Source organism: Adelges cooleyi, unplaced genomic scaffold (genome assembly GCF_023614345.1).
Source record: "Adelges cooleyi isolate 19-005CV unplaced genomic scaffold, UGA_ACOO_1.1 ACOO_flye_CR_arks_rails_tigmint_CR_PRNA_41, whole genome shotgun sequence".
In the NCBI taxonomy this organism is placed as follows: domain Eukaryota; kingdom Metazoa; phylum Arthropoda; class Insecta; order Hemiptera; family Adelgidae; genus Adelges; species Adelges cooleyi.
The window spans coordinates 1,093,583-1,104,697 of record NW_026096090.1 but is presented as its reverse complement, the minus strand read 5'-3'; the positions used below and the strand labels follow the sequence as shown (position 1 = coordinate 1,104,697).

Genomic DNA, 11,115 nt, shown 5'->3' with positions numbered 1-11,115 from the left:
ACAATATGTAGTGCCGAATGTCCCATTACCGTGCCTATGGGCTCCACAATCACTCCTTAACACACTAGTCTTATAAAAATATTCATCAACAATCTATGTTTTTATTTTTGTGCAGTATTTTTAAAAATGTATTCACAGTGTGATTACAGTTTGAAACTAAAAATGTTAGAGAGTTAGAAGGCTATCTATAATAATACTAGATGTGTGAAAAATGTCTTCAGTCCCATTCTTGGTTCATCTTGAGTCTAATTGTCAGACTGTGATCCCTAAAACTTCATCTAAAAAAGTGAAATACAGAAAAAGTTTCAACCCTTTCTAATAGAAATGGTTTATGATAGTTTTTTGGTTTTTTAACGTTAATCGACAATACTATGTCTAAAGGATTTTCCATACACACTTGGAACTAGTTCAACTGTTTTGAAAAAAAGTTAAAGAGCGCTGAACTAGAGAAATATGTAATTTTTGTGTGTGTGTGTGTGTTTTTCTATAATTTGAAGGGAAAGAGGTGAACTTTTTAAATTGTTCGGCGCAATAACATACCGGTACGATTTTTGTGATGTATAGACTTGCTACACGAAGAAATCGGTTCAGCCAATTTAAAGATAGAAACTAAATAAAAAGTAAAAACAATACCTTCTCAGATTCGCGTCGAAGCCAACAAATTAATAACCGTTTGGCCGCGCGGTACAGGGGCCGCGGAACAAAGATAAAATATTGGTTAAGACGGCGTAGTGAAGAAAGGGATGAGCGCTGTGTGGCGGGGAAAAGGCGGCAAAACAAAATCGCATGATTAAAAACCGTTTCATAAAGTGGCGAAAGAAGGGCGGCGGCGCGCGTTGTGCGTGTACCGAGTGCGGATGATGTAGGAAAAATTGTTTGCACCGGCTGCCACCGTCATCGTGTCAGGTGGTGGGCCGCGAAGAAAGCGGGTGCAACAGAAGTAATTTAAGCCGCCGAGAGAAAATGACGCGAGGCAAACGAGGGTGGTGAACAAAAAAAAAAAAAAAAACAGAAAAAAACATAAAAAACAGATCCAATGGAAAATTCGAGGAGAGGGACAGAGAGGACACGAAACAAAGTGCGCGGAGAGCAAAAAGATGCTTGGCTTTAATGCGCCGAGAAGCTAAAAATGAATCTGTACGAGTAGGGTGGAAGCAAATAAACTGCGTGCGCCCAACATGATAACGGCGGCTGGCCCCTTGTTATAATCGGACCTTAACGACTTCGGTAAAAAAAAAAAAAAAAAAACTAAAAAAAAAACAAAACACCGCGCACAACAAATCTTTTGACGTTGTTTTGCCGTGTATTGTTGCTCTTTTATATTATTTTTTTATCCCCTCGTTTGCGCCTTGTGTTTTTTTCCCCGTACACGCGTATACGATATTGTACGGGTGCGCAACAAACACCACTTGTAAGAATAAATACAATTTAAAAAATAACCTAAAAAAATATACTTATATATTATATATATATATACATACATATCACAAACAACTAGACAACATTATTTACACGAGTACGTCGAACGCCGGTTACAATAACAAAATATTACAAGTCACAATGTACAGTCGATAGGTCTAAGTATTGTATACTATACAATATAATATACGTATATAGTGTACAAACGACATCCCAAGTGGTATGTCGGTCAGCGTTCAAGGAAACGGCACGGTTTTAACGTTCGAACTAGACTAATTCCGCTTCGGTTTGCGTCGGCTTATTCATGAAAAACTGTTCGATTTCCGAAAAGGTCCGGTTTTCTGTCTCGGGCAGGTACTTGTACAGGTAGACGAACCCGAATGACGCAAAGACGGCGGACGTGAACAAGACGTTGCTCAGTCCCATAGCCATTTCCACGGTCAAGTACAGCTTAGTCGTGCCGAAAGTCATCAGGTAGAATATAGCGGTGGACATGCCGGCGGCAAACCCTTTGGCTCTGTTTCGGAATCAAAAAACCACCGATAAGACACCCCAAGACATGTTAACAGCGATAAACCTTACTCGTTGGGATAGACTTCGCCGAGCAGTGTCCACGGCAAGCTCATGGGGCCCAGAGATCCGCTGAACAGCACTACGCAATAGGCGATGATCGGTATGTATCCCACTGGTTCCATCCATCCGTACTTGACGGCCATCGTGGAAGCCCCGTACGCGAACACCACGACCGTGTTTAGGCCGATCGTAACTAAGGTCAACAATCTTTTGCCGTACTTGGGAACCGCGTAGAGGATGAGTAGACTGCCGGCGACCTGAACCCATCCGAACAACACCTGACACACGCACGAACAATAGATTATTACTGTCACCATTGATTTGTAAATATACAGATGGATGGTGCTGTACACAAAAACGGCGGCCGGGTTTATGCGGGATTCCCGCCGTCAACAGAGGTGCTCTCGTCATAGTTTACCATCCGCCCGTCCGAGAACTATGACGAGGGTACCTCTGTGGACGGCGGGAATCCCACATAAGATCGGTGGTAGTTTTTGTGTACAGCACCGTTCATCCGTATATTTTTAAAATACTTCAATTTTTCCACTGAAAGAAAGACATAGGATCATGAGCAGCTGGATTACGGTCACCCGATTTTCTGTTTCTCGTCACTTTTACAGGAATTATTGATTTTCCCTTATCACCGTTCCCTCCTATCTCCTCTTTTAACCTCCCGTCCTGGTGGTGACAAAAGTGTTTCAGAGCCGAGTCGTGGAAAAGATGCGCGTGACTTTTTTTTTACTTACCAAAAACAAGCCATGATCCGCGTTCAATCCCATCTCCCGGATCATGTCGACCAAGTAGGGTCGGCTAGGCATTAGACAACAGATCAGAGTGGAGAAATAGTAAATCGTGACCAACACCATCGGCCGATACACCAACGGGTTCTTTATCCATCTGAGGCGCAAGGCGAGTCCGTTTTCTTTTTTGCCGGCCTTGTCTCGATTGCTGGACGAGTAGTAGCACAACATCTCCCGGTACTCGTCGTTGACCACGTGCGGTTTGACCCAACCGCGAAACCAGCAAACACTGTCCAACGCCGTGTCGTATTTGCCTTTGGACATCAGCCACGCCGGAGATTCGGGTATCTGTCGTCAGAACGAGTATGTCGATTTCATTCAATTTTCAAATTGTATGACCCCCCTCCCCGACTCGGACTACCATAGACTTACAAAGGCCACCATCAGCAGCGATAGCACGGGACATAACGTGGCTATCTTGGCCATGTCGGTCCAGTGATAATAAACGCTCAACAAGTACACCGACATCGTTCCGATCACGCAAGCCAAGTTGATCACCGAGGACATGACGCCCCGGAATTTAGGTTCGGTAATCTCGCCTATGTAAGAATACGACGGACCGTCGTTGAATCCAACTCCCATGCCCATAACAAAAGTGGCAGCGTACAGCAGAGGTATAGAGGTGGCTTTTTGCAGTAGAATCCAGCCGATGATTGCTGGCATGCAAGCGATTATCATACAGCTCCTCCTGCCACAACGGTCCTGCAAGTATCCAGATAAAAAACTACCGACCGGCTGGCACAAATACAGTATACTACCTGCAAACAAGCAACAGATATAGGGTTTAGAGTTAAAATGTGACACGGTAAATAGGACGCCACACTAAAAGACCCAATATAGTACTTTCGACGATAACGGTATACAATATAGCGTTTGGGAAATCATAAACTTAAACTGTGTACTGTTGGAAACAGATTTTCGAAAACAAAATATATTACCATCTTTCCCACGAAGGAAAAACATTGTACTATGAACAATGTGTATCGTATATGTCTTATCCCTTCAGTTCTAGCACACTGTTACATTTAGAGTATCTGTAATCAGGCTATGAATTGATTCACTTATCAATCATTTCTTATCAGTTAACTTAAGATTATCGATTTCCCTATATCACCATTCTATCCCCACCCCTGATTGTGACGAAATCGTTCTAAAGTCATGAAAATTGTCGGCATATCTCCATACACAAGACATGGACATGTCAAAAAAAGAAAAGAAAGATATATACGCTGTATCATGGGAGAACGACACTGCGCAGAAACCAAAACGCGTTATTCCTGTTTACTTTTGTCTGCGCAGGCGTATACGAGAATAATGCTTTTTTTGGTTTCTGCGCAGTACTGTACTCTCGTTGGACACATTTTATTGCTGATTTTAACAACTGGACCATCAGTAAGTACGGTGATTCGTTTATAATAGTTATTATACAAAACAATATCATAGTTGAAGGTTTAAAAAAAAATAATCCAGGTCGTAAAAGCGCTGATGTCTTTTTTTCATAATATAATAACAGCAGAATACTCCTATCGAGTACTTATATATATATATATATGATAGATAAATAATGCATTATCGCTGTTTAAATATTGTTTTTATACTTTGCCAATGATAATTATAAAACTATTCGACCAATTATAAAAAACCAACCCATATTAAATACACGAAGTCATATTGATATAAGCTGTATAATTTATGTAGGTACGTTTTGTTTGGGTCAAAATAGGCCAATCTAACTTTTTTGTATAATTTTCGGGGAAAATGCGCTTTAAAGTTTTAATTTTCTGCGGTAACTGGTAATATTATTTAGGTAAAACTCATTATAACTTTTTGCTCTAACAGTGTATTGCATATTTTATACATCACTTACCGTACCAGGACGACTGAGATTCGGATATGGTAAATTGAGCTAATGGGTTGTTATATAAGTCACCAATAACGATTGTGGGAAACGTCAGTTGCATTCCCAAACCGATCAAAAGTAACGCCGGCACTGACGTGGCTATGACCTGCACACAAGTATATATAGTAATATATTACACCTGTAAGATGCTGAGGAGGGTAAATGTGCAAATGTTGAAGGTACAAATCCAAATATAAATATTTTTTTACCTGAGCAAGAAGTGACCTCCAGCCATAGTTTTTGATTTTTTCTTCTTCGTCTGCATGGCCTGAAAACATAAAAACCATTTGAGTGTTGAATATTTTGCACTATTTAACTGCATGTATAATATGTTCCTGACCATAAATCATACCTTGGTCATTAATACGTTGGATTTCGCTAACAGTCGAACTTCGCGATAATTGGCCCATTTTTCCCCTTTCGTTTTAGTCTTAGCTAGTCATGAGAAATTGAATACTGAGTAGTGCCTAAAGCGTAAACATAGCGTCCTAGACGAACAAAATAAACATTCATTTGTTTTATCATTATGCAATAATGACTTATGAGCAATAAGGAGATAACATAGACGATGTGTTACGCCAAACGCTGTGTGATAATACAGAATACTAAATATTAAGGTAGGGACGTAAGTGTATGATTTTTTTTATTTGATATAATTTCATCCAGGAACAACTATAAATCGTAATCATAACTCGATGATCGTATACTTCAGTATTAATGTGAATACCGTAGGAAGCCAAGCAGAGTAAGTCATGATAATATGCTATCAAATCGCGTTCTTCCGTTTTATTATAGGTTTCAGATTTAACGCAATTTATCTAATTTCTGTGTTGTTTGCTGTTGTAATAAGTATCAATACTGAAATACAAAATTGATGAAATTAAACTGCAAAAACTTATTAAATCATTAAAGAAATTGGAAAAAAGTAGACCGTGATAACGAGGTATTATCTACTATTAGGATAAAATGCTACACAACGTTAAAAATAGAGTTATTACAGGAGAACTGGATATTCTCAAAAATATGTAGAACAACTTAATGCGTAAAACAAAAGAAATAAACATGACAGCTAAACTTCTTACTTCATATAAAAGAACAATATTTGTAAAAGTTAACGCAGTGAGGAACGAGAAAAAATATTAAATCTAAAGAGGAAGGATGGCAAATTATCAAAATAAAATCTTAAAGAGACATAGATAAACAGTAAACTATAAATCAGTCATCAGACATTTTTACACAATATATATGTAATTATATGACAGTTGATTTTAGTCATTATTTGAGTACATTAGACTTTTACATTAGTGATTAAACTATTTTTATCATTGTGTTCTATATTACTACTATTAATTGTATTTTATTGTTACTTAAGTTAACAATGGCTTTGTAATTAAATCGTGGCTAAACAAAATATTCGCAAAAACACACTTTATCAGCAATAATGTACGATTAGTAATGTTGTCAATACACACAATTTATGAATTATTAGCTGATAACACGACCACATCCGTTAGATCTATTATTATAGAAGATACACATTATATAATTGAAAAATTTAACAACAGTTTAAACTTATTACATACCGATATCAGAAACGAATGGAAACACAGTAAAGATATGGATTGCCTACAAAAGATTGAGTGACTAATATATTTGAATAACATAATTTGTTATTCAGTTTTTTTTAATTCTCACATATTCCACTTCTCAAGCGTTATCACTTAGCACGTTTAATAGTAATTGATACATTTCAATGAGTTTCTTTTTTTCTAAATAGTTTTTGTTCGTTTGAGCTATCCTTTTGTTGAAAATTTCATTGAAGTTTCAGAGTAAAACTTAAGAAAAATAGTCGCTTTTCTTTACTTTCTTTAAAGCATTCTGTTTTTGTGTAGACCAAAAATGTAGTACGGTTGAGTGTTCCTACAATGCACACACATTCGGTGACCGCAATGTGTTTTTATATATTGATCTCGTCCTAACGTTAAGCGTTGTTAAACGGTTCTCGTTATCATCATTCTGGCAATAATTAAAAGGCCGACGGACGAAACGGCCCCGGAGCGCGTTCAACTCGGCCGTCTCACTTAAATTAAATGAAAATCCCTCAACGCTCCTTATTAATTATACCGGTTATGCGCCCTCTCGCTACTTCCATTTTAATTTATGAGCCACCTCTTATTCTCCTCTTACCGGCAAAACATTCTGTCGGCGAACTCGGCCCGATACGCAGGTAAAACCGACTTTTGAGTTTTGGAGTAAATTAATTCGCAACAACCGAGAGGACCCTCTTCATTTTAGCGATAAATTTCAATGCGAAATGCTAAAAAAAAAAAAAAAAAAAAAAACCAACAAATACTTATACACGAGTTGCAATATCGTTACCGATGAAAACGCAAAAGCAAATTTTTAGTAAAAAAAAAAGATTGTCGTTAACCCTTCCCTCTTGTGGATCAAGGCACTAACACCGGTGTACAACTTTTTACCAAAGCGTTTCGCAGGCATCACAAGAGACTCTTCGAGAAAGACCGTGTATGTGTATTTGATTTTATTCCAAGTCTATCGAAACTATCGCGCGATTAACGGTCGAATTACTATTAATTAGATTTAGGCGTGTAATTTTATTTACACACCACATATTATTAATATGTTCGTTACTTACGGTTTTTGTCCGAACCATTTGTGACAGCAAAAAACTCCATGTTTCCTCATGGAACCACACTACACGACTAAAGATTAGTGTATGAACTATAATAGTTTAAAACCGTTTTAGTCTGGGCTATCGGCTATTGTTGAAATTGAAATGTTTATTGGCGGCGACAGTATGAAACCGCGATTGACTTGCATAGAATCCATTATACATTTTTTTTAGTCAGCTGCTGCTGCCGCGTTTATCGTACAAGTCGATCGTTATCATTGTATGACAGTATAGCAGTGCGGTACATACGTTACTATTACCGCATATTATAAATAATAATAGCTGGTACAGACTCGCCGCCGTGTTGCCATGTAAGGCCTGTAATCGATGATGATGATAACAATTATAATCCGGGGTCGACCGATAGTGGATGGACGTGTAAATGTCACCGCCAATTAAGTTATTCGCGATTTGGAGAACATCGATAACCCGAATTTAATATCATTAATGCAGCCGGTCATTAGACCGCACGTTTTTTTTCCTTACACAAGCCCACCTCGTTTTATTTCTTCTTGTTCCCATCTTGTCACACACCTGACTGGCTGCTAGTTAGTCAGGATACTTTCTAGAGAGGAGAAAAATCCTAAATGGATAACGACCATTTAAAAATGGCCCAGAACTAATGTAGTCCATATTAAAGTATAGTTCGTTTCAAATAGGTCTAACACACACAAAAGCCTACTCATCGAAGGTCCAACACACACACACACACACAAATGCCTAATAATACAACAAAGTATATCACACCCTGTCACAATAAATTACAAGTAACAACCTAAAAATACATCTAGCTACATTAATTCGCTTCTACAGAACTATGTAGTTGATAAAGCACGCAGAGAAAGTGTCTCGATTCTTATACCTTCACGGACATTTAATAATTTCACTCAGTCCATCTGGAGGCATACTATTAACAAAGGACTCAACCGCCTGTTCTTAGACATTGAAAATCTGACAATAAAACTTTTAAAAAAAATGTACGGACTACATTTTTTACTCCTTAATGGTTTGAACCTTGTGTGGAATCTGTTTTTGTTTATAAAGATAAATTGGACTTAGCCATATAGGTACGTATACTCGTAGAAGCAACATACATAATACACGGATAACTGAACATCTAACAAGAGGTAGAAGAAGAACTCTTTAGAATGTATATAGCCTTGTGATTGGTCACAACTATTTTAAGTTTCCGCAGCAACAAGAGAGGTCTTCTCTAGCTCGTTGCCTAATAACTATTAACTTTGTAATTCAAAATACACTATAATTTTTAGCATACTGATTTATATGAGATTAATAAAAATAAAATACAAATTGTAAAATGTTATTTAAAAAAGCCAGTACAGTGGGGTCGGGGCGTAGTGGGGATGGGGTGGTCACAGATCTATAGGGATTATTATAACTAAAAGTGATAAAATCACTTTCAAATAAACGCTTCGAGGCGAATCTTTGGTTAGTACGTTCAAACCAGTACAGTCCAAACCAAGCACAGTAAGAAAGTGTTAAAGTGAGGTCCGGTGTCCACAGATTAGCATCAAAGCGTTTATACGAAAGTGATTTTAAATAATAATTTTAAATAATTTCTTTAGACCTGTTACCGCTACGTTCCCACTATGCCCTCTGTACTGGCTTCTACTTTATTAACTATTTTTAAAAAATCCTAGTTGCGTGATAAATAATATGCTTTTAATGCACCTGTCACTAACGTGGTGTTTACATATTGCGTACACGTGCCGAACTTTTTAATCTATTGTTAAATACCGAAAATATCGTCCAACGGCAAGTGTTCGAATCAAGACTAATATTTAAAAATTTTTTATTTAATTCTCATGTCTGACATATTTCAATTACTTTAACATTATTAATACGTTTTTAATGTAAATAAAACGTTTGATATTTAAATAATCTATTTTAGGTTACAATATGTACCTGGTTACATAGTATATGTATATATTCAGGCATTCTAGTTTTCGGTATAGATTACACGGGTAGTACATTTTCAATCTAATTGTAAATCTAAATAACTCTAAACTACTATTTACAATGTATAATCATTTTATAGTTTCAATTTTAATTGCTTTTGTCGTTAGAAACGTGCAAAATGGGACGAGGGTACGGGCCACGACTCAGCCTTTTCTGGTGCCGCTGACACCAAAGCAGGTCGAACTGATGGACGGTGTTTGTAAAAAACATCATTGGCCCAGTTTGTGGTTTAGCTCAGTCAAAGACGGAGCAGATTGGACGGATGCGGCACAATTAGTCGATAGGAATTGCAGACCCGGGTCATGGAAGAAGCTGCGCCTGATACCTCAGATGATGGGATGCGACTATGGTGTAAAATTTTATTGGTTTCTCTCGTTGGCAATCTATGCCTTTGACGAGTGTAACCGTTTGTCGCAAAACGACGACGACAACACTAGACATTGTTGGAACAAACTCGCGGTAGTTCTCCAGGGAGGTGCGTACACAATGTTAGAGGTGATGCGCTCGTTGGGCTACGCCCATTCCACAGTCGGTGACAATATTGATTTAGATGTATTTTACCAAAATATAAGGACGATCCGAAATTTCCTCTGTGCCGTCGTAATACCGCCAGAAGTCCATGATTACGTCGAGCAGATAGACAACCTTAATGAAACCTTGACGACCTTTTTGACTTCCCTCTGTCGTCCAGAGTACCCGCGGTTGAATATGGCCGAGTTAATGATTAACTTTATAAGGCGATTCCCCAAAGCTAACAGTTACGATTTTTATGTGTACACAATGAACTATTACATGGACTACATAAGCATTCATTTGTCGAACATGGGTTTCCGTTATAACGTGGATACGGACCAAACTACCTTTCTTTAGCCATTGTAGCTATCAAACGGTATTTTAGCTTACAGTTCATTCGTACCTATAATAAACATAGATGTTGCAGCAATAATACATTACCGTAGTCTCGGCGTTACAGGCGGATTGTGTAGTTTATAAAGATTTTATTTTATACAAAAAAATAATATCCAATTAATAGATTTAATAATAATTCTCGCGATTATATTATAACTTATAAAACTATATAATATATATACAACTAATTATTTCGAATAGAAATTTAAATGATTTAATAAAAGTAAAAAAAAAACGTGTTATTATATAAACTGTGTTTTAATTTTGATGAAATAAAGCCTTTGGAATATGATACCTATATTCATGTACATATGATAACTGTATTTTTTCCCCTGGGTTTTGAGTTATAATAGTACCGCTAGATCGGTTATCTGTACACTGTATGTATAAAGAAATTCGTTTTAATGTCGAATAATTTTGTGCTATCGCGAAGTACTCAGTAAGACATTTTATACTTTAAACCCTAAAACTTTAACCAAACAAAGTTCCCCTACTAGGGGAAAGGGTTATGATATTTGTTTGGGTTGTCGACGTTTATCGGTAGTACTACGAGTATGTCTTAAGGATATTCTATACAAATTGTTAAAATTGAATTACAGAATAAAATATTCCTGTAAAATATAAAAACTAGGAAAAAATGGCATATTGTTGCTGCTCAAAGACTATGTTAAAGATTATTTGAAAAGAGAAAAGGGATTTCCTTTAGTTAGTACTATCAAACGGGCCCCAAATTGTAACCGTGCACTAGGCCCTAATTTCAACAAATCATGCTTTGATCGTGACGTTAAACCTCTCGAACTGATGACGTAGTAGATAATACCGTAATATAGTATTTAATACAC

The 11,115-nt window shown here is 37.2% G+C and overlaps 1 protein-coding gene across 2 annotated transcripts; it reads right to left on the bottom strand.

Moving 5' to 3' along the window:
* Window positions 1-1,460: 1,460 nt before the first annotated feature.
* Window positions 1,461-7,617, bottom strand: LOC126841833 (facilitated trehalose transporter Tret1-like). 2 transcript variants are annotated; one of them, XM_050578507.1, is made up of 8 exons: window positions 7,349-7,617; window positions 5,045-5,180; window positions 4,902-4,960; window positions 4,660-4,798; window positions 3,165-3,550; window positions 2,739-3,080; window positions 2,002-2,270; window positions 1,462-1,936 (listed from the first exon to the last, which is right to left on the bottom strand). In XM_050578507.1, the coding sequence occupies exons 2-8, from the start codon at window positions 5,100-5,102 to the stop codon at window positions 1,687-1,689; spliced, it is 1,503 nt and encodes a 500-aa protein (XP_050434464.1). In that variant the 5' UTR covers window positions 5,103-5,180; window positions 7,349-7,617; the 3' UTR covers window positions 1,462-1,686. The 2 variants fall into 2 exon arrangements, with proteins under 2 accessions (XP_050434465.1, XP_050434464.1); XM_050578508.1 differs by lacking the exon at window positions 5,045-5,180 and having other exon boundaries at window positions 1,461-1,936.
* Window positions 7,618-11,115: the final 3,498 nt, after the last annotated feature.

Coding starts and splice junctions, on each gene's coding strand:
- LOC126841833 (XM_050578507.1), bottom strand. CDS start 5,102: ATGGGCCAATTATCGCGAAGTTCGACTGTTAGCGAAATCCAACGTATT. Junction 4,799..4,901: donor GGAGGTCACTTCTTGCTCAG/GTAAAAAAATAT, acceptor ACTTGTGTGCAG/GTCATAGCCACGTCAGTGCC. Junction 2,271..2,738: donor CGGATCATGGCTTGTTTTTG/GTAAGTAAAAAA, acceptor TGCGTGTGTCAG/GTGTTGTTCGGATGGGTTCA.